Raw genomic sequence first — 24,236 nt, forward strand, 5'->3', positions numbered from 1 at the left:
ATGGGAGACCAAGGTGTCTCTTCAGCGATGCAGGCAGGCAAGGGGGGGGGCTCCTCGGGGTAGCCACCACCTGGGCAAGGGAGAGGGCCACCTGGGGGTCGCTCCTGCACTGGAGGTCGGATCCTTCAGGTCCTGGGGGCTGCGGGTGCAGTGTCTTTACTAGGCGTCGGGTCTTTCAAGCAGGCAGTCGCGATCAGGGGGAGCCTCGGGATTCCTTCTGCAGGCATCGCTGTGGGGGCTCAAGGGGGTCAACTCTGGCTACTCACGGTCTCGTAGTCGCCGGGGAGTCCTCCCTGTGGTGTTTGTTCTCCACAAGTTGAGCCGGGGGCGTCGGGTGCAGAGTGCAAAGTCTTGCGCTTCCGGCGGGAAACGTGTGTTGTTTCAAAGTTGCTTCTTTGTTGCAAAGTTGCAGTCTTTGGGGAACAGAGCCGCTGTCCTCTGGAGTTCTTGGTCCTTCTAGATGCAGGGTAGTCCTCTGAGGCTTCAGAGGTTGCTGGACCCTGGGAACGCGTCGCTGGAGCAGTGTCTTTAGAAGTGGGGAGACAGGCCGGTAGAGCTGGGGCCAAAGCAGTTGGTGTCTACGTCTTCTCTGCAGGTTTTTCAGTTCAGCAGTCCTCTTCTTCTTAGGTTGCAGGAATCTATCTTGCTGTGTTCTGGGAGCCCCTAAATACTTGATTTAGGGGTGTGTTTAGGTCTGGGGGGTTAGTAGCCAATGGAGAAGTGTGGCTCAATGGTTAGAGTGGCAGACCTTGATGCAAAAATCTGGCCCGGGACCAGGGTTCAATTCCCGCCTTGCCGGGTCTTGGGCTCAATTTCCTCGGACCTGATAATTCTCGCATTGGTGCCTAATCTGGTTCATGGGTCCCACTCTGTAACTCTGGGCAATAGCTTGCTTAATCTCCACAACGGCCCCCACAACACTGGGATGCCTGGCTTCACCTTGGAGGTTGCCCAGGAGTGGGCACCTCACAGGGAAAAGGCAGGAGGGGTTCCACAATGGTATGTGTACAGCGCCTTGAGACCCTAATGGGTGAGTAGTGCGCTATACAAGTACGAAGTTTACAGGGTGGCTACACCCTCTTTGTGCCTCTTCCCTGAGGGGAGGGGGGCACATCCCTAATCCTATTGGGGGAATCCTCCATCTGCAAGATGGAGGATTTCTAAAAGTCAGAGTCACCTCAGCTCAGGACACCTTAGGGGCTGTCCTGACTGGCCAATGACTCCTCCTTGTTTTTCTCATTATCTCCTCCGGCCTTGCCGCCAAAAGTGGGGCCCCAGGGGGCAGGCAACTCCACTAGCTGAAGTGCCCTGGGGTGCTGTAACAAAGGGGGTGAGCCTTTGAGGCTCACCGCCAGGTGTTACAGTTCCTGCAGGGGGAGGTGAGAAGCACCTCAACCCAGTACAGGCTTTGTTACTAGCCACAGAGTGACAAAGGCACTCTCCCCATGTGGCCAGCAACATGTCTGGTGTGTGGCAGGCTGCTAAAACTAGTAAGCCTACACATGGTAGTCGGTTAAGGTTTCAGGGGGCACCTCTAAGGTGCCCTCTGGGGTGTATGTTACAATAAAATGTACACTGGCATCAGTGTGCATTTATTGTGCTGAGAAGTTTGCTACCAAACTTCACAGTTTTCAGTGTAGCAATTATGGTGCTGTGGAGTTCGTGCATGACAGACTCCCAGACCATATACTCTTATGGCTACCCTGCACTTACAATGTCTAAGGGTTTGCTTAGACACTGTAGGGGCATAGTGCTCAGGCACTTATTACCTCACCTATGGTATAATGCACCCTGCCTTAGGGCTGTAAGGCCTGCTAGAGGGGTGACTTATCTATACCTGTAGGCAGTGTAAGGTTGGCATGGCACCCTGAGGGGAGTGCCATGTCGACTTAGTCGTTTTATCCCCACTAGCACACACAAGCTGGCAAGCAGTGTGTCTGTGCTGAGTGAGGGGTCCCCAGGGTGGCATAAGACATGCTGCAGCACTTAGAGACCTTCCCTGGCATCAGGGCCCTTGCTACCAGGGGTACCAGTGACAAGGGACTTACCTAGATGCCAGGGTGTGCCAATTGTGGAAACAAAGGTACAGGTTAGGGAAAGAACACTGGTGCTGGGGCCTGGTTAACAGGCCTCAGCACACTTTCAAATCATAACTTGGCATCAGCAAAGGCAAAAAAGTCAGGGGGTAACCATGCCAAGGAGGCATTTCCTTACAACAACTCAGTTGTTGTTCAGTCTGGGTTTTATGATAAGTGTCTCACCTGGAGCCCTCTCAACGCCTCCTGTTCATAGGGGCAGTACTGGATACTACATTGAATCAGGCCTATCTTCCGCCTCAGTGGATTCAGGACATCCAGGCGTTGATTCCAATGTTTCAAAATGGAGCGGTTGTTCCAGTCCTCAAGGTCTTACGTCTGCTCAGTCTGTTTGCTTCTTGCATTCTGTTGGTCACTCATGCATGATGGCACATGAAAAGGCTCAGCTGATTTATTGTGCTAAGAGACATTTGCTTGCTTTAATAAGAACAGGAAAGATGAAAGATTACAGCTAAATGCGCGCCATTTATAATGTGAACAGCAATGTGCCCAGAACCATTTGGGTATTTAACTCTACTAAAGAAAAGTTATAACTGGGATTAAGCAACATCTAAAAGTACAAGGGATCATGGCGGCGCTGCTAGCTGTGTGATTTATGGAGACTGTGTGGTCCTTTTTTGGTTAAGAGTATCATGAAATAACAATGAAGGAAAACTATTTAAAGCACCTGTGAGTAAATTTATATTTCTCTACTGGCATTTGAGAAAGGCAATCTGCAGAAACGTGTCATGCTGGGTATAATGAATGTGGCTGAGAATCCGGAGAGTGCTCCTTTTTGGCGCTGAAGTCGAGCCTGTTTGGTTGCTCTATATATATATATATATATATTATCTTCAACAATATTTTGAACCTACTGTATATTTCTGTACATTTCAGTAATTCACACAATGCAATGTTTATTGATATTAAGGGGGTTATTACAACTTTGGAGGAGGTGTTAATCCGTCCCAAAAGTGGAGGTAAAGTGACGGATATACCACCAGCCGTATTACGAGTCCATTATATCCTATGGAACTCGTAATATGGCTGGTGGTATATCCGTCACTTTACCGCCACTTTTGGGACGGAATAACACCTCCTCCAAAGTTGTAATAACCCCCTAAGTATTATAAAAAATATTTAATTAAATTTTAATTTAAAAAGTATACATTTCTTTTAATTTTGTTATTATTATTACATTTTGTAGGTGAAAAATTTTCAAATAAGTAGTCCGAGACAAAAAAAAAAATTAAACCAACATCTCTGAGTCATTCTGCTAACATTTTCAGCCCAGAAATGCAATCATAAAAACAACCACAAAACCTTGCAACCCAGCTGAAGAGCATAGAGCTTCAGCAAGATCGCTTTAAATAACACAACATTAACAAAGACTCCATCCCCTAGGGCTGTATGTTTTAATTAAGGGGACAGGGCATGCGCCCGCCCTCCCTGAGGCATTAGGGGTCCCCAGGATTACCCATCCCAAGTGACCTTTTTTTTAATTAACAGGAGGGGTGCACAATCCCCCTCACCCACTCACTACTAGGTCCCAGAGACCCCATCCTCGGGCCTTGTTTTTAATGAAGGAGAAGGGCCTTTAAGGCCTGGGGATCCATATTCTCCAGGGACTCAGGTGGTTGCACCGGTACCCACCTGGAGCACCCACAAAACACTGTGGGGCTGATTAGGAGTTTGGTGGATGGAAACACCCGTCTGCCAAACTCCCGACAGGGTGGTTGCTGCCATGCTGGCAACCTTCTTGCCGGCCCCCATTACGACTTTTCCACTGTGCTGGTCAGCCCAGTGGGAAAGGTGCAGTAGCATTGTTGCTGGCTCATAATGGGGCTGGCGGCAGTGCTGCTGCATAGAGAGGGCAACAGCACCCTCAAAATGCACACTGTATGCACAGCAGACAGTGCGCATTTTGAGTGTGCTGGGCAGGGGTGCTCCTGCATTGCCGGTGCCACAGCCCCCTGCACTTGCTCTCCACCAGCCTTTTCATGGAAGTCAGAATGCCATGAAGAGGCTGGCGGAGAACAAGGTTTAATCAGCAGGGCAGCGTTGAGTTCAGTGCCACCCTGGCTGATTACAACCTGGATCACCGTCAGTCAGTCAGGATCTGAGATCCTGGTGGGGACGGCGGTGGGTTGGCGTGTCTGCCCGCCAACCTTGTAATGTAATGTGGAGGTCAGACGCCACAGCAAGGCTGGTGGTTTTCGGACCGTCAGTCTCGTAATCAGGCCCTATGTTTGGAGCTATGAGGTGAGCGCCAGGGTCTTTGCAGCCCTAGCTGGCTTCCCAAATGGCATCATATTGGGTGCTAGAAGGATTCAGCACCTTTTCTTTGCACTTGCCTGAGCAGGATCAGCATTTTTTACTGCTCCCACCAGGCGAGAGGAATGTGGAGTCATCTGCCAGCAGAGTCCGGGCAGGGTATGCCCACACATTCCTGGGCAGGAAACCACAGTGTCCAGAAGGTGGGCTTCTCTGGACACTGTATAACATCACACCCTGCAGGTTGGGGTTCCCAGAGCAGATACCAGCATGGGGAGGGAAGTGTGAGGCTCCCTTGCCTTTTTTTTTTGTTTTTTTTTAATTTTGGACTTCAGGAACGTTGACTCAGGAACTCAACAGAGGCTTGCGGGATTGGGGTTGCAACCCCCCTTTTTTTTAGTGCCCAGCTCCAGAGTTGAGGTCCCTGGGGACTGTTAGTGGCTCAGGGAGAGTGCTCCGTGCCCCGCTCCCCGATATCTAGTATTTGGGTCCCTGGGGCCCAACAGAGACTTGGGAAGGTTGCATGCCCCCACCCCTTAAATGTGCATTTGGCCCCAGGAGATGGGGTGTATAGGGCCTGGAGTGGTTCAGGGAGAAGGGCCCTGCTCACTCTCTCCCCTGCCCCACATATATTAAAATAACGGCTCCCTGGCCATGGCCCACCTGGGTGTCAAATTGCTCCAGCTGGTTTTTTTAAAAAAATGTTGTGATTGCGCTGGAGTCCCGCTGGAAAGGGGCTTTAAAAAAACATTTTTTTATTTTGGCCCTGGAGGGGCACAATGGCTAGTAGGGCAGGGCATCTCTACCCTGCTCTCTTGTATTTTTTTTTTTACATGCACTCAGGAGGGGGGACTATGTCCCAGAGATGTGTAATGGCCACCTGCAACACTTCTTCTCATGATCCAGGTAGCCGATTAGTGTGCTCACTCCCACAGGAGCTTTACTTCCATGGGAACTGTAGGAAGCTGGCTCTGTATATACTATTTCAAAGTAAGAAATAGCATGCACAGAGTCCAAGGGTTCCCCTTAGAGGTAAGATAGTGGCAAAAAGAGATAATTCTAATGCTCTATTTTGTGGTAGTGTGGTCGAGCAGTAGGCTTATCAGACGGTAGTGTTAAGCATTTGTTGTACACACACAGGCAATAAATGAGGAACACACACTCAAATACTTACTCCAGGCCAATTGTTTTTTTATATAGAAAAATATATTTTCTTAGTTAACTTTAAGAACCACAGGTTCAAAATTTACAAGTAATACTTCAAATGAAAGGTATTTCACTCGGGTATTCCAGGAACTTTGAATAATCACAATAGCATGTACAGTTTTGACAAAAATGGCAATAAGCTATTTTAAAAGTGGACACTGCAAAAATCAACAGTTCCTGGGGGAGGTAAGTAAATGTTAAGTTCGCAAGTAAGTAAAACACTTACAGAGTTCAAAGTTGGGTCCAACGTAGCCCACTGTTGGGGGTTCAAGGCAACCCCAAAGTTACCACACCAGCAGCTCAGGGCCGGTCAGGTGCAGAGGTCAAAGAGGTGCCCAAAACACATAGGCTTCAATGGAAACAGGGGTGCCCGGTTCCAGTCTGCCAGCAGGTAAGTACTCGCATCCTCGGAGGACAGACCAGGGGGATTTTGTAGGGCACCAGTGGGGACACAAGCAGGCACAGAAACCACCACCTCAGCGGCACAGGGGCAGCCGGTGCAGAGTGCAAACAGGTGTCGGGTTTTGTATTGGAATCAATGGGGAGACCCGGGGGTCTCTTCAACAATGCAGGCAGGCACAGGGGGGGCTCCTTGGGGTAGCCACCACCTGGGCTAGGCAGAGGGTTGCCTGGTAGTTTCTCCTGCACTGGAGTTCGGTTCCTTCAGGTCCTGGGGGCTGTGGGTACAGTGTTGGTTCCTGGCGTTGGGTCCCTTGTTACAGGCAGTCGCGGTCAGGGGGAGCCTCTGGATTTCCTCTGCAGGCGTTGCTGTAGGGGCTCACGGGGTCGTCTCTGGTTACTCACTGGCTCACAGTCGCCGGGGAGTCCTCCCTGAGGTGTTTGTTTCGCGCAGGTCGAGCCGGGGGCGTCGGGTGCAGAGTGGAAAGTCTCACGCTTCCGGCTGGAAACATGGAGGGGGTCATTCTGACCCCGGCGGGTGGCAGGAGCCGCCCGCCTGGAGGGAACCGCCAGAATACTGCTGCGCGGTCAAAAGACCGCCGCGGGTATTCTGGGTTTCCCACTGGGCTGGCGGGCGACCGCCAAAAGGCCGCCCGCCAGCCCAGTGGGAAACACCCCTCCATGAGGATGCCGGCTCCGAATGGAGCCGGCGGAGTGGAGGATGTGCGACGGGTGCAGTAGCACCCGTCGCGAATTTCAGTGTCTGCTGAGCAGACACTGAAATTCAAAGTGGGGCCCTCTTACGGGGGCCCCTGCAGTGCCCATGCCATTGGCATGGGCACTGCAGGGGCCCCCAGGGGCCCCACGACACCCCTCACCGCCATCCTGTTCCTGGCGGGCGGAACCGCCAGGAACAGGATGGCGGTGAGGGGGTCGGAATCCCCATGGCGGATTCCCATGGGCAGCGGAAAGTCGGCGGTACACCGACGACTTTCCGCTTCTGGCCGCGGCGAATGCCCGGCGGAGCACCACCAGCCTGTTGGCGGTGCTACCGCCGACCCCGGCCCCGGCGGTCCTTGAGCGCCGGGGTCAGAATGACCCCCGGAGTCTTTAAAGTTGCTTCTTCGTTGCAGAAAGTTGCAGATGGTTGAACAGAGCCGCTGTTCACGGGAGCTTCTTGGTCCTTTGGGTGCAGGGCATTCCTCTGAGGCTTCAGAGGTCGCTGGTCCCTGTTGGATGCGTTGCTGTTGCAGTTTTCATCGAAGTAGGGAGACAGGCCGGTGGGGCTGGGGCCAAATCAGTTGTCGTCTCCGTCTTCACTGCAGGGCTTCAGGTCAGCAGTCCTTCTTCTTCTTTAGGTTGCAGGAATCTAGTTTCCTAGGATCTGGGAAGCCCTAAATACTGAATTTAGGGGTGTTTTTAGGTCTGGGAGGGCAGTAGCCAATGGCTACTGTCCTTGAGGGTGGCTACACCCTCTTGGTGCCTCCTCCTTGTGGGGAGGGGGGGCACATCCCTAATCCTATTGGGGGAATCCTCCTTCTACAAGATGGAGGATCTCTAAAAGTAAGGGTCACCTCAGCTCAGGACATCTTAGGGGCTGTCCTGACTGGTGGGTGACTCCTCTTTGTTTTTATCATTATCTCCTCCAGCATTGACGCCAAAAGTGGAGGCAGTGGCCGGAGGGGCGGGCATCTCCACTAGCTGGGATGCCCTGTGGTGCTGTAACAAAGGGGGTGAGCCTTTGAGGCTCACCGCCAGGTGTTAGTTCCTGCAGGGGGAGGTGAGAAGCACCTCCACCCAGTACAGGCTTTGTTCCTGGCCACAGAGTGACAAAGGCACTCTCCCCGTGTGGCCAGCAACATGTCTGGTGTGTGGCATGCTGGTAAAAACTAGTGAGCCTACACGTGAAGTCGGGTATGTTTTCAGGGGGCATCTCTAAGATGCCTTCTGGGTGTATTTTACAATAAATTGCACACTGGCATCAGTGTGCATTTATTGTGCTGAGACGTTTGATACCAAACTTCCCAGTTTTCAGTGTAGCCATTATGGTGCTGTGGAGTTCGTGTTTGACAGACTCCCAGACCATATACTCTTATGGCTACCCTGCACTTACAATGTCTAAGGTTTGGCTTATACACTGTAGGGGCATAGTGCTCATGCACTTATGCCCTCACCTGTGGTATAGTGCACCCTGCCTTAGGGCTGTAAGGCCTGCTAGAGGGGTGACTTACCTATGCCACAGGCAGTGTGAGGTTGGCATGCACTCTGAGGGGACTGCAGTGTCGACTTAGTCATTTTCTCCCCATCAGCACACACAAGCTGTGAAGCAGTGTGCACGTGCTGAGTGAGGGGTCCCCAGGGTGGCATAAGACATGCTGCAGCCCTTAGGGACCTTCCCTGGCATCAGGGACCTTGGTACCAGGAGTACCAGTTACAAGGGACTTACCTGGGTGCCAGGGTTGTGCCAATTGTGGAGACAAAGGTACAGTTTAGGGAAAGAACACTGGTACTGGGGCCTGGTTAGCAGGGTCCCAGCACGCTTTCAAATCATAACTTAGCATCAGCAAAGGCAAAAAGTCAGGGGGTAACCATGCCAAGGAGACATTTACTTACACAACCCCCCCCAAACGAAAGAGGATGAGACTAACCTTTCCCAACAGAGTCTTCATTTTCTAAGTGGAAGAACCTGGAAAGGCCATCAGCATTGGCATGGGCAGTCCCAGATCTGTGTTCCACTATAAAGTCCCTTTCCCTGTAGGGACATGGACCACCTCAACAGTTTAGAATTTTCACCTTTCATTTGCATCAGCCATCTGAGAGGTCTGTGGTCAGTCTGAACTGCAAAGTGAATACCAAAGGGGTATGGTCTCAACTTCTTCAGGGACCAAACCACAGCAAAGGCCTCCCTCTCAATGGCACTCCAACGCTGCTCCCTGGGGAGTAACCTCCTGCTATTGAAAGCAACAGGCTGGTCAAGGCCATCATCATTTGTTTGGGACAGGACTGCTCCTATCCCATGTTCAGAGGCATCAGTCTGCACAATGAAGTGCTTGGAGTAATCTGGAGCTTTTAGAACTGGTGCTGTGCACATAGCTTGCTTCAGGGTGTCAAAGGCCTGTTGGCATTCTACAGTCCAGTTTACCTTCTTGGGCATTTTCTTAGAGGTAAGTTCTGTGAGGGGTGTCACTATGGATCCATATCCCTTCACAAACCTCCTATAGTAACCAGTCAAGCCAAGGAATGCCATGACTTGAGTCTGGGTTTTTGGAGCTACCCAGCCCAGAATAGTCTGGATCTTGGGTTGGCGTGGCTGAACTTGGCCTCCACCTACAAGGTGTCCCAAGTAAACCACAGTACCCTGCCCTATCTGACATTTAGATGCCTTGATAGAGAGGCCTGCTGCTTGCAGGGCCTGCAAAAACTTCTTCAGGTGGACCAGGTGATCCTGTCAGCTGGAGCTAAAGACAGCAATATCATCAAGATAAGCTGCACTAAAGGACTCCAAGTCAGCAAGGACTTGATTCACCAACCTTTGGAAGGTGGCAGTTGCATTCTTTAAGCCAAATTGCATCACAGTAAACTGATAGTGCCCATCAGGTGTAGAGAATTCTCTTTTGCTCCTGGTGCCATTTTTATTTGCCAGTACCCTGCTGTTAAGTCAAAGGTACTTAAGTATCTGGCAGCACCCAATTTGTCAATTAACTCATCTGCTCTTGGAATGGGATGAGCATCTGTCTTGGTGACAGAATTAAGCCCTCTGTAGTCCACACAGAACCGCATATCTCTCTTGCCATCTTTTGTGTGAGATTGGGGGTTTAAGACCACTGGGTTAGCCCAGGGGCTGTCAGAGTGCTCAATGACTCCCAACTCCAGCATCATGTGGACCTCCACTTTGATGCTTTCCTTAACTTGGTCAGACTGTCTAAAAATTTTGTTTTTGACAGGCATGCTGTCTTCTGTGTCCAGATCATGGGTACACAGGTGTGTCTGACCAGGGGTTAGGGAAAAAAAGCTCAGCAAACTGTTGTAGGACTTTCCTACAGTCAGCTTGCTGTTGGCCAGAGAGGGTGTCTGAGTAGACCACTCCATCTACTGAGCCATCTTTAGGGTCAGAGGAGAGGAGATCAGGGGGAGGTTCACTCTCAGTGTCCTGGTCCTCATCTGTAACCATTAACATGTGGACATCTGCCCTGTTGTGAAAGAGTTAGAGGCGGTTCACATGGATCACCCTTTTGGGGGTCCTGCTAGTGCCTAGGTCTACCAGGTAGGTGACCTGACTCTTTCTCTCTAGCACTGGGTAAGGGCCACTCCATCTGTCCTGGAGTGCCCTGTGAGCCACAGGCTCCAGAACCCAGACTTTCTGCCCTGGCTGAAACTCAACCATAGCAGCCTTTTGGTCATACCACATCTTCTGGAGTTGCTTGCTGGCCTCAAGGTTTTTACTTGCCTTTTCCATGTACTCTGCCATCCTGGAACATAGGCCTAGTACATAGTCCACTATATCTTGCTTAGGCTCATGACGAGGTCTCTCCCAGCCTTCTTTCACAAGAGCTAGTGGTCCCCTAACAGGATGGCCAAACAGAAGTTTAAAGGGGGAAAACCCTACTCCCTTCTGAGGCACCTCTCTGTAGGCGAAAAGCAAGACAAGGCAAGAGGACATTCCATCTCCTTTTGAGCTTTTCAGGGAGCCCCATGATCATGCCCTTCAATGTCTTGTTAAACCTTTCAACAAGGCCATTGGTTTGTGGATGGTATGGTGTGGTAAACTTGTAAGTCACCCCACACTTTTTCCACATGTGTTTAGGGTAAGCTGACATGAAGTTGGTACCTCTGTCAGAAACCACCTCCTTAGGAAATCCCACTCTGGTAAAGATCCCAATGAGTCCTTTGGCTACTGCAGGGGCAGTAGTGGACCTAAGGGGAATTGCTTCAGGATACCTAGTAGAATGATCCACTACTACTAGGATATACTGATTCCCTGAGGCTGTGGGAGGTTCAAGTGGAACCACTATGTCCACTCCCACTCTTTCAAAGGGAACCCCCACCACTGGAAGTGGAATGAGGGGGGCCTTTGGGTGTCCACCTGTCTTACCACTGGCTTGACAGGTGGCACAGGAGGCACAAAACTCCTTTACTTTCTGTGACATGTTGGGCCAATAGAAATGGTTGACTAACCTCTCCCATGCCTTGGTTTGTCCCAAATGCCCAGCAAGTGGAATGGCATGGGCTAAAGTCAGAATGAACTCCCTAAACTCCTGAGGCACTACCACTCTCCTAGTGGCACCAGTTTTGGGATCTCTTGTCTCAGTGTAAAGGAGTCCATCTTCCCAATAGACCCTGGGGGTTCCAATGACATTTCCTTTTGTTTCCTCAGCAGCTTGCTGCCTAAGGCCTTCAAGAGAGGTACAGATTTCTTGCCCCTTACACAGCTGTTCCCTTGTGGGTCCCCCTGGGCCCAAGAGTTCAACCTGATAAGGTTCCAACTCCATAGGCTCAGTTCCCTAAGGGTATAGAACTTCTTCCTGAGAAGAGAGGTTCTTTTTCTTTTGCTGTGTTGAAGCTGGTTCCCCAGTCTTCTTTCCTTTTCTCTTGGAGGGTTGGGCCATTATTCCAGGCTCCAACACCTCTCTTTCACCCTGAGCCTTGTACTGTGCCCTTGTCTTGATACACACCAGTTCAGGGATACCCAGCATGGCTGCATGGGTTTTGAGTTCTACCTCAGCCCATGCTGAGGACTCCAGGTCATTTCCAAGCAAACAGTCTACTGGGATAGCAGAGGAGACTACCACCTGTTTCAGGCCAGTGACCCCTCCCCATTCTAAAGTTACCATAGCCATGGGATGTACTTTAGTCTGATTGTCAGCGTTGGTGACTGGATAAGTTTGTCCAGTCAGGTATTGTCCTGGGGAAACCAGTTTGTCTGTCACCATTGTGACACTGGCACCTGTATCCCTCAGGGCTTCTACACTAGTCCCATTAATAAAGAGTTGCTGCCTGTATTTTTGCATATTAGGGGGCCAGGCAGCTACTGTGGCTACGTCCACCCCACCCTCAGAGACTAATGTAGCTTCAGTGTGGACCCTGATTTGCTCTGGGCACACTGTTGATCCCACCTGGAGACTGCCTATTCCAGTGCTAACTGGAGTAGTAGTAGAAGTGGAACCTTTCTTGGGACAGGCCTTGTCTCCAGTTTGGTGTCCCTGCTGATTACAGCTACGACTCCAGGCCTTTTTGGGATCAAAGTTTTTACCCTTGTACCCAACTGAGGACTGTGAAGAGGCTTTGGACCCTCCCTCCTGAGCAGGTTTTTGGGGCCCTGTAGAAGACATCCCTTGGATGTCTCAACATTCTTCCCCTGGGGAGTCTTGGTGACCCCTTTCTTTTGGTCACCCCCTGAGGAAGTTTTGGTCACCCTAGTCTTGACCCAATGGTCTGCCTTCTTTCCCAATTCTTGGGGAGAAATTGGACCTAGGTCTATCAGATGCTGATGCAGTTTATCATTGAAACAATTACTTAAAAGGTGTTTTTTCATAAACAGATTGTACAGCCCTTCATAATCATTTATACCACTGCCATTAATCCAACCATCCAGTGTTTTGACTGAGAAGTCAACAAAATCAACCCAGGTCTGGCTTGAGGATTTTTGATCCCCCTTGAACCCAATCCTGTACTCCTCAGTTCAGAATCCAAATCCATCAATCAGGGTAGCCTCTGTGAGGTCATAGGATTCTGTATCTTTTCCAGAGAGTGTGAGGAGTCTATCCCTACACTTTCCAGTGACCATTTCTCAAAGGAGAGCTCCCCATTGAGATCTGCTTACTTTTCTGGTTGCACAAGCCCTCTCAAAAGCTGTGAACCATTTTGTGATATCATCACCATCTTCATATTTTGTTACAATCCCTTTGGGGATTTTTAGCATGTCAGTAGTTTCTCTGACCCTATTTAAGTACTGCCACCATTGATGGGAGCTAAGCCCATCTCTTATCTTTCCCTTTCTATATCTAGGAACTGTTTCTCCATAGCCAATCTTTTGGCCATCCTGGATAACACGAGGTCATCTTCATTGAGGCTGCCCTCAATGCCTTCAGTGTTGCTGGACTCCCCTGTGGGAGAAGCAGCATCTCTGACTATCACTTGAGCAGTCAGGGTCGGAGAAACCCTGGTTTCCCTAACTAGGACAGGAGGTGGGAAATTATCCTCCAGGTCACTAGCTTCCCCCTCTGTAAGGTTGTCTTCAGCTGGGTTGTCTCTAGCAAACTCTGCCAAAAGCTCCTGGAGCTGTACTTTGGTAGGGTTTGATCCAGTTTTTATCTTTTTAATTTGACAGAGAATCCTTAACTCTGACATCCTAAGATGCAGGTAAGGGGTGAGGTTGAGCTCCACCACCATCTCATCTGTACTAGACATTATTTCTCTAAAAGTTGGGATACTTTTTAAGAATCTAAAACTATCTCTAGAACGTAATCCAAACTTTTACAAAACTTTTAAACTCTAAAAGAAATGCTATCAGGGACTAACACAAGGCCCTAGCAGGACTTTTAAACATTTAGAAAAATAGCTCAAATTTCAAAAATCAGTTTCTAATGACAATTTTTGGAATTTAGTTGTGTGATCAGGTATTGGCTGAGTAGTCCAGCAAATGCAAAATCTTGTACCCCACCGCTGATCCACCAATGTAGGAAGTTGGCTCTGTATACACTATTTCAAAGTAAGAAATAGCGTGCACAGAGTCAAAGGGTTCCCCTTAGAGGTAAGATAGTGGCAAAAAGAGATAATTCTAATGCTCTATTTTGTGGTAGTGTGGTCGAGCAGTAGGCTTATCAGAGGGTAGTGTTAAGCATTTGTTGTACACACACAGGCAATAAATGAGGAACACACACTCACTCAAAGACTTACTCCAGGCCAATAGGTTTTTTATATAGAATAATATATTTTCTTAGTTTATTTTAAGAACCAAAGGTTCAAGATTAACAAGTAATACTTCAAATGAAAGGTGTTTCACTCAGGTATTCTAGGAACTTTGAATAATCACAATAGCATGTACAGTTTTGACAAAAATGGCAATAAGCTATTTTAAAAGTAGACACTGCAAAAATCAACAGTTCCTGGGGGAGGTAAGTAAATGTTAAGTTCACAGGTAAGTAAAACACTTACAGGGTTCAAAGTTGGGTCCAAGGCACATATTCTTACGGGTGATGACACTTTGAGCAAAATTGGAAAAAGGCTTGGAGTTTTAACTACTGACCCTTTGAAGTTTAATGAAAAATAATGTGATTTTAAAGACAAGGAAAAATACCTTGTGCTTGTGTGGAAATTAAGTTCTGACTGTCACACGTTTGACAATCTTCGGTACAGTGAGTTCAAGAGATCAGTCCCTCTAAGTCACCTTCCACTGACATCATATTCTGTGCATGGACACATTAATAGAGCATTCTACTTGATCAGAAGATATGTAAATGTGATTGCTTTCTCTGAAGACTTGGATACTGGTTTTTGCTATTTTTTGACAATATTTTTCAGGCTTTTTCCATTGTATAAAAGTTGTAGCACCTCTTGTTACAATGATAAAATATGTGATCCTCTTCACCCATCATTTTCAATCTTTTGTGAACTTCGTCTTGCTGTATTTCTGCAGCATCTTGAACTCTCTTCTCTCCAGCTGCAGTTGATTATAGCTTTTCTTTCTGATTAGTTTGGTATATGACTCATTTTTCTTTGTTGAAGGAGTCCTAAAATGTTGTAGTTAACAACTGTCTGTCAGTGTCAAGATGGGGCCACTCACCTGAAAAGCAGGATGTCTGCAGGGGCGATGGCATGCCCCGACCTCCTGGAACACCTCTCAGCACTTCCTGGTGGACACAGAAACCCAGGCAGGTGTCCCAGAAGGAAAGGGGGAGTGGAAGAGAAAGAGACAAAACACTGCCACGTCCTGCCGGTCCAGCCAGGCACCCTGTATCTTGGGGGGCAGGTTGTTGTTGACAGAGTGATAGTAGAGTTAGTGCACTCAACTTCCTTGAAACTGAATCTCTCTTTCTGATATGGGCACAGGAGTGGTAGAAGAACACCAGGATGCTCCAGCACTTTTCTTGGATAATAATAACTGTTGGCACAATTACTAACACTACATTACCAAAAACCCAAACTGAGTACCATAACAATAAGTACTATAATGTTGCTAAGGGTCCCATCGAGTACTCCATCCTTGCCCATTCGCCTGGATCTAAATCTTTTCTCAATTTCACAGATTGCTGCCTTAAGGCCTCTGCTGTTTTGGATTCGGTTATGGACAACAGATGCCCTAACCCCTTTTCGTTGTGGCCTTTGTAATTTGGTGGGCCGCGATTCTACTATTACAATTAAATGGTGTGTCTTTGTTGAAAAATCTTTTTACCAGCTTGGCTTAGGGTCCTATTGGCAGGATCTATTTCTATTCCTAAAGATGCTGCACAGCTGTTAAAGGATGCTTTCTGGCATAATGTTCAGGTTGGCCAATTTGTTAGTTCCATCCCATTGTCTATGTCCGACAATTTCTTACTTGTTAAATGTCATTATGAATTCGAGCCTTTTATGGACGCAGCGTTATCTCCATTTGGTCGTGCCCTTTTTATTAGGTTTAGGATCGGGTCTCTTCCTTTGTGCTGTTTAACGTACAAATGGTCCGGCTCAATTAATAGATCCAAATATTGCCCGATGGGTTGTAAAAGTGAAGAAACCGTTCCACATGTTTTTTTCCACTGTCAAGCGTATCATAAACAAAGAGCACTTTGGCTCATCCCGCTTTGCAAACAATTAGGGGTTAGATCCTGTCTTCCTTTTGAGAGAATTTTAAAATGCGACCCGTCCATTCAGATTGTTCTACCAGTGGCAAGATTTCTCGAGTCAATCTGGCGGTTGAGACTAGCAATTTTAAGGAATAAAACTGTGTAGTTAATTCTTAGTTTTATCTATGTATATTTATTAAACTTGGATGTATGATTGCAGTCTTTTTGATTTATAGGATATAGATATTGGTTCGGTATATTATTGATTATTTATAGATCTATGGAACTGATCCCTCATCTTACATTGTGAGAATTTTAAAATATGATTCATCCACCCAGATAGTTTTATTAGTGGTAAAATCTTTTGTATTATTCTGACAGTTGAGATTAGCAATTTTAAGGAGTAAGATTGGGGAACTAATTTTTAGATTTATTTATGTATATTTATTAAATCGGATGCATGATTTTGGTCTTTACTCTTCAGGATATAGATATTGGCGTATTATATTTTCAACCATCACTGATTCACGAAACCAGTTTCCTTGTTGAGTAGACCTTTTTTTACACTAAGTGATGCTCATCTGGCTGTTTATTCTGTTTGATTTTTAAACTTGTTTTGTTCTTTTTAACCGTGTTTTTATTTTTTTTAGCACCTTCCTGCTCTTAAAAAGCTTTTTATTTTCTTTGTTGTGTATTGTACTTTAATGGCATGTTTTTTACTTACCGAAATAGTCAGGATTGATTGATTGATGATTGAGTACCATAACAATAAGTACTGCAACACTAGGGCTGGCTTCACAGAGATTCACTGTTGCACACTACAATTAGAACTGTGGTTGCACTTATCATGCACAAGAAAGACAAACAAGGGCATTAATTATATCACATATAACTTTCCTGCATGCATAGGGAAAAACTAAAAGGAACAAAAACAATGCAAGAAATACAAATGTCAACTCTGGGGTCAAACAGTTAGGGTGGCACAGATTGGTTTGGTTTCACTCTGTGTGTGAAAAACCCTTCAAAAAGCAAATTCCTTAAACCTGAAACACAGGCATGAATGACACAATTTAAATAAAAGACTTATGCTATTAGAGAAAGAAAAGTCACGTAAATGGTCTCTTAAAATTGCGCTGTCACTTTTTGTAGTACTTGAGCTCAAGCAGATTTCCTGAAGCACATTTAGGCAAGTAACTACAATAATAATGTAGAATGTTCAGAAATGCATTTGTCTCTTCAAGATAAGCACTCTGCCAAAATATGAGGTCTGAAATACACCAACTGTTCTAGGAAAGCGCAGCGCACAAAGAACAAACTCCCTGGAGAATACTAGTCACTTAGCTGAGGTCTTTTCGGGTGTGCTGGACGAATGCCTGGTGTCAGCTGGTACAGAAATGAAGAAAATAATTGCCTCAAAAGTCCTAAATACGAGGATGAAAGCAGGGGCTGGACTGCCAGGTCAGATGCTGAGATCAGGAAGCAAAACAAAGCCAAGCAGGGAGGCATGCTTCTCTCTGCTATTTATAGCCAATCAGGAAAGCAGTTGAGATGAGTCACCATGCCCAATTAGAAGCACATGTCTACACCTGCTCACATTAGCAAACAAACATTGGTAAAAACAGGCATTGATAAAAACGAATTATGTAACACAGCACATTATGTTTACTTAGCAACATGAAGGTTTAACCAAGAACAGAGATATGATTTAACCCTAATCCCTGGGGATGCTGACAGATAATGCAGGAGGCACCTTGGGGATTCCTGACAGTCAGGAGGTAATGATCCTCTGCTACCACCTTCTTCACTCATGTATACGAATTTGAATCAAAGGAAAACCTGAAACAAAACAACACTAAAATAAATTACCGATAAGATGGCTAAAACCCATCATTATAGAGCCACCAATTTGGAAAATGGCAGAAGGGTTGCTCTGAGGAGCTATTTTCTGTTTCTATAAGACTGCTTGACCACCCAAAACCTATGTTTTAACACCAAAATTAAGTATCTAAATCTAATGGTTCCTGAAATATTACATCATCACTGCAACACATCCGCCATTTTTAAAAATGTCATCCAGAAAAAATCAGCCCACATTGGCAATGTCTACCCAAGATAAATTACTTCTCTAATGATACAAAAACACAAATCAAAAATGAAAATCTATGGACAACAATTTTTTACGGATGTATATCAAGGGGTCAGAAATAATATTTTTGACCATGATAACCCGCTACAGGACCTACCTGCTTAGATTATCCTGGTACCATTTATTTCTTCTCCAAACAAATAGCATATGATAGTTGAGAATGAGCTACTAATGTTGACGTAATTGAGAATTAACACAAAAGGATCTGCTAAAAACGAGTATGCATGCTATTCTTCACTCCGACCTCACTGGACTTGTAATTGCATAATGCATTTGATATCACTCCCAACAACTGATGCCTGCACCTAGATCTGCAACACTTGTAATGAGGATCTTTGTTGACTATTTTAATGTTTGGGCGTAAGTCCAAAATAGGATCAAGTAATGCTCTCCTTAAAATTGTAAAATGTTTTAAATGAAAAACCATTTCAAGCAAATACTTCAAGCTACCCTCTACCTTCATTAATTACATTCCTTCTCCACAGTTTCAAATATGAGTGAGATTGGATTGGTTAATTTAAACATTCACAAGCTGTTTGCTCTGCTCCACATATATTTGCAGTGATTGACCACTGATTTTTTCCTTCTGTTAGGAGAACATTTTACTCTGCAAGAAAGGCCAAGCTGCAATCAAAGTTATTGACTTTGGATCAAGCTGCTATGAACACCAGCGAGGTCTGTAAAAGTTCAAAACTTTCAGTGTTCTCATTCTACTAAATAAATTGTTGAGCAACACAAACTAGATAAACTGATTGATCAAATTGCTTGCATGCATGCCTTCTCTTGGTTGTGATCTTGTTTGACGCAGAAGTAGCTGATTGGAAAACTCCTTATAAAAACCTTTCTGGTTGATTTTGGAGAAACAAACAGCCTACTGATCCTTGGGACCTTCCTCACTTGAGGTGTTTTAGACCAGTTAAAAATATAAAGTATGTACATATTGCCCTTTTTTAGGGTCGAGCATGCTAGTGCATGCACCAGCGCATGCGTCTCACATGCAAGACAATGATGTGGTCATGTGGTCAGTAAAGGGCTTGGAGCCCACTCGTTGCTCACCATTTGTTGGTTTGCATGGCACTATTCTTTGCAGCCTCCTAGTTGGTCAAGGCATGTCTGGTATCATTCCCTTTCCTCTGTATGGAGCAAGGATCAAGCACTAATTGATTTCAACTCAATTAGTGCCCGTCTGCTGCTCCCGACGTGATCGAGGTACTACTTTGTTCTAACTTCCAGGTCCCCTCAAACAGAAGGCTTGTCACTGGCAAAAACCTGCCCAGCAGAACAAAAAACATTGCAAAGTTTTATTATTTAAAGCTACCTTTATTTAATTTTGTTAAGTCCTGTTTTCTCAGTTTCCACTCATGTATTTTTTTTGCTCTTGCTCGTGGGCGCTGTTGTCAAAAGATGACAACTTGTTCGAACTAAGCGAGACCCATTGTATTACAAATGCTTATTTTAAATCTAGTTAGAGGCAGCAGATATACAATCAAACACAGAGAAAGGGTAAAGAGGAAATTGATCAGTGTTTGGTTGTTTTACATAAGTCAGTCCACATTGGTTTTATAGCTTACATTCGTGACATATCGATTATTGCCTTTGCACTGTTGTAAGGCCATTTTATTGGACGTTGCCTTCCGATCCATAAAGAGCAAAGTGGTGCTAGAGCTTGTCATGTTCCTGCCAGGTGCCACCAATGCAGAGGCATGAGGATGGCAAGCTCTGGTGTTGTCTCGCAAATCTGTACCCTTAAGCAAGACCGAATTAAGCCACTTAGCCTTTGCAGAGGTCCTATCTGGACCCTGGGTCAATGCTGCATGGCATTGGCTGTTTCTAGTACACTATTAATGCGCCACAACACTCTGGCGTTGTCTAAAGTAGAAGATATGCTGGTGAAAAGGCAACAAATGAACTTCAAAGAAAGACCTGACGCCCTTGGTATCTTCCAATGGGGCTTTCACTCTGGCTAGAGGCAGGTGTGGTTCCTCCATTAGGGTGGAGGAACGTCACCCTCCTGCAAGCAGCAGCTGTAGCTGCAACCTTTAAAAACAAAATTACTATAATCCAGCGGGGTCCATGGGGGTGACGAGCGTGAGGGGAGTACACAGAGCACTCCCTTCAGTGCGCATGTATGTTTGGCCGGCCGTCTCGTGCCAGCCAAACACACATGCGCACAAGGGCACTCTTCAACCCAGCACTGTGGTGCCGAGTTGGAGAGAGCCTGCACAGGCTCCCAGTCTGCGCTGGAGGGCCCAGCCGGGGTGCTGCAGCCAATCATGATGCTGCTTATTGCCGCAAGGCTGGGAGCCTGTGTCTGGAGTGCGATGGCAGTGACACGGGAGCAGCGCGGCGACGAGGTAAGTATGTTTAAAAAAAAATGTTTATAGATATATATATTCCCTCCCACCCTGCCAACATGCTGAGTCACCAGCCGCGACTGGCTAGTGGACAAATTCAGCCTGTCTCATTGCTCTTGTTAAGATAGGTTCCTTAGTTGGTGGAAGCACTTTTTTTTGTAAAATAATTTTTATTGTTTTTCTAAAGTTTTTATAAGGGTCCTTAGATGATGGAAACATCATTTCTTTTTTTGTAAAGCATTTTTTAATGGCATCAGCATGCACAAGTCAGTCATGGTTAGAACACTTATCAATACTAATCTACATGTAATAAAGTTCAAAGGTGCAATATTTACAATAGTACAATGCATTTTCATAGCTGCGCATTCAAATACTCGCTTGTTGTTTCTTCAGAGATCTAATTAACATTATTGTTGGAACGTGCCACAAACATTACAATAAACTATGTATCCCAACTCTGTAGTGAGATAACAATCATAAAACACCTCCTCTGCCCACACCCTTACAGACCAAGAGTAGGAATGTGTTGCCAGAGGGCTGACACCAGGATCACGGAACAGGAATAAGGGGAACAAATGAAAGGAATGCTAAAAGAGAACTGGCATGTAATCTCGGTGAGCAGGCCCCCCACTCCCTGTGTGTCATGCAGGTAATCCCTTCATTCCACCCACGTCTCCTGTGCAATCAACATAGTTGTCGACCCTCCCTGTTGCAGTCTCTGCACATTTTAGGGCAGCTTTCTTCATCTAGTGATTTCTCTATGGTGATTGATGTACTGTGGGCCTTGTGGGGATTGGTGGCATTTTTATGTGGGTCTGCACTTTTCCATTGAGCTTCCCTTATCTATGTGCTACGGGTATTTATTTGCATGGCCCTTAGTGTATTAGTACACTCTGCTGTTTAACAAAAGGAGGGGGCACAGCAGTCTTGTATGCCATTGTTATAGTGTGCCTGGCAAAAAGAGTGCAGGCCGAGATGCCTGCGGTGAATGCCTTTCGGCTGCGAGAATAGGAGGCAGGAGGTCTGAAAACCCATGAAAAAAGGCACCTGAGAACGGGCTTAATCGAGGTTGCTGGCGGGATTCGAACCCACCAATCAGAGTGAATGTGGTTGAGTGAGCCTCAGGGCAAAAGGGGGCCAATGGCCATAGGGAACATTGCAGGAAATCTAGACAACAAGAGGACTGCCCTACATGAGGATAGAAGACCGCCCACCGTGGGGATTTCCGGACAGCGCCGCTTTGGAAGCACCGAAGGGTCTTCTTATCTCTGCGTCAAGGACGTTGAGTGCCATCTGACTGGTGTGTGGCGAGGCAGCGGCCAGCTTGAAGGAACCAAAAACACTGGTTTGAGAACGGGGCGTGGAGCAAGTTGCCCCGTCGTGTTGCAGAAGGCTACCTGGATTCAGCCTTAAGAGCGAGGAGGCTCATCGAAGGGATGGAGGGAACCTGCGGCTGAGCGTCCCGTGAGAGATCAAGCACAGAGTTAAGCAAAGGGCACGGAGAAGGTGGCTCGGTCACATGGCAGCAGGCTGCCTTGTAACCTTGTGGAGTGAGGAGACTCTCCAGTGGGATGGTCGGAGCCCGCGAGGAGCAAGGCACGGGGCAGGCAGCTCCGTTGTGTGGCAGCAGGTGGCCTTCAGATGAGTGGGGCATGGAGGCATTTGGCGGGGCGGCGGCCGAGCCCCGGCGATTGTCAAGGTACACAACACACAAAAGCTTGAGGACGTCCTATGGCTTCTTAAAAGTGCTAAATGGTGGCAATCGGAACAGACGCATTCTCTCAGTCTGCGGAATGTGTAAAGGGACACCAGGGATGTACGCACAGGTTTGGCCATAGTAGGGCTGAAAAGTGTCAAGTGCTTTTAAGCTGCAAAATATTAGCGGTGGCGCAAGTGACTAGAAGTGAAGCTTCAGCTGAGCAGAGGAAGAGGCAGCTTAAGGTAGGAGATGTTTTTTTCAAGCAGGAACAGGAGTAGTGATCATGGCAAAGCGTGAAAGGAAGTACCCTGCCAAGCTGGCAGATAATGACGGCGAGCCTGCACAAAACAGAAACCCCAAACAAAAGCAGGGGTGACCTCATGGCCTGACCTAGACGACAACTTGCAAGTGATGTTTATGGCAGCTAGGTGGCTGGTGGCTAAGAAAGGAAAAGCGTGGGTTGATGCACAAGTGTCGAAACCAGGGGTGCTTGAGCAGCGCCCAGGGAAGTCCAGGCACACTGCAAGAAAGCCTCTACAAGTGAGTAACAGGCCCCCACTCAGCCTGGCGCAAAAAGGGCTTGCAGCCAAAACAGTGGCCTCTAACAAGAGCAAAGCACTGCAAGGGGCACAGGGGTCATGGTAAGGCAAAGTGGTGCCTGGCGTCAAACAGGAGCGAGTTGCCAGATCCTCCCACAGTGGAAACTCTGGAGAGCAGCAGCGGTGAAGAGAGCAGCTGGGGTGAGGAGGAGTAGTGAACTGCATCACCTGTAGCCTGCACAGTGGCAGAACAAGGAGGAAGCCAGCAGCCTAGTGGGTATGCTGAGCCACTAGTGCAGCGCAAAGCGGGCAGTCAAGCAAGCATGGGGAGGGCTAATGGAGCAATCACAAACCTGGGGACACAGGTTGGGGTAGTAAACACAATACAGCAGGGGAAGCAAGCAGATGGTGAGGCACAGAACTGACTTCCAAACCAACAGGCTGGACCTTGGACAGGGGACTGGGCTCCCTGTCCTAGTCTGGGACATGGGAGTCAGATGCAGGTGGCTCCTAATTGGTGGCCTTGGCTGGGGCAAGGAAGTAGTTTTCCAATGGGTTTCCTCTTTTCTTTTGGCAAGGCATGACACCATGGTCAGGCTGCACACAAGGGCCCACAGGGGGCATCGGGATGGCACCTACCTCTACACGGAAAGAAAATGGGAGAAGCTCAGGAGCATGAAGCGGTACTGAAGATGGCACGGGCCCCTGGTGCAAGGGCACTGGGGCCAAAAAGGAGCCAGAAAAGAATCTGGGCAGTGGCAAGGAAGCAGAAACAGGGGTGGCCAAAGAGAAAGAAGGCGCCAGTAAGGTATGAGCTAAAGAGCCAAACCAAGCAGTAGAGCAAAATAAACTAGCAAATGCATATAGCTGGCCTTCCCCTGGGGATCTGCCAATAATGGCAAGAGAGACAGGCCTAGCCAGTCTCATCCCACTAGCAGTGAAGGAGAGGATATGGTGGAAGGAGTTTATCAATATATTTTCACTCCTGGAGATGCAAAAAGCAGGGCTAGATCTGACAACGCAGGATAAGAAGGAGGAAGACAGAAGGGACAGGTGTAAGCCTAGAGTTCAAAAAAACATTTGAGAATTGGCTCAAGACCTTTAGGATTCTGGCTAGTGTCTTTGTGCAAAAGTTCCCAGGGAGTGCGGCAGGATTGTTTCTGCATGAGCAGTGAGTGCATGCAGCCCAAAAAAAATACCAGGGGGAGGTATGGCTGCATTACGATGAAGTGTTTTGGGAAAAGATACAGACATGGCCGGTCATTGAATGGAATCAGCAAGATGTCGAGGGCTACACAAATAACATGGTAGCTGCTAGGGAAAGGGGCTCTAATCGGGAATTTCATTTTCGTCCGCAAAGGGGGGAAATGGAGATTTGAACCACAGCGTACCACGGAAAGTAGGCCCACAGCAGCTAACAGGGGGTTGAAGATTGGGCCAACAAATTGCTAGAAGTTTGACAGGGACAAGTGCAGGTGGGGGCTGGCCTTTACATTTAGGCATTGCTGCAGCAGCTGCAGGGGGGCCCACCCACTATTGGACTGCAAGAAACAGAAAGGGGCAGGGGAACACGAAGAGGCCAGAGAACAGCAGACCAACCAACAGTGAAGAAGGCATGAGAGGTCAAGCAGCTCTGAACTCCCATTTTGGTCGGCAGACTGCTACAATTTCTTGCAGAATATCCAAAGAAGAATGACATGCAACCGCTAGCTGAAAGATTTAGTGTAGATTTTATCATACCTCCCCATGTCCTCCCCGAACCTCGAGAGTTGAGAAACCTGAA

At 47.3% G+C, this 24,236-nt stretch overlaps 1 protein-coding gene across 1 annotated transcript in view; it reads left to right on the forward strand.

Moving 5' to 3' along the window:
- Positions 1–24,236, forward strand: part of DYRK4 (dual specificity tyrosine phosphorylation regulated kinase 4) — a 1,116,119-nt gene that overhangs the window by 682,618 nt on the left and 409,265 nt on the right. Inside the window, exon 8 of the mRNA XM_069230054.1 lies at positions 18,455–18,536. Coding sequence (XP_069086155.1) covers positions 18,455–18,536 — 82 coding nt within the window. The remainder of the gene's footprint in view (positions 1–18,454; positions 18,537–24,236) is intronic.

Source organism: Pleurodeles waltl, chromosome 4_1 (genome assembly GCF_031143425.1).
Source record: "Pleurodeles waltl isolate 20211129_DDA chromosome 4_1, aPleWal1.hap1.20221129, whole genome shotgun sequence".
NCBI lineage: Eukaryota > Metazoa > Chordata > Amphibia > Caudata > Salamandridae > Pleurodeles > Pleurodeles waltl.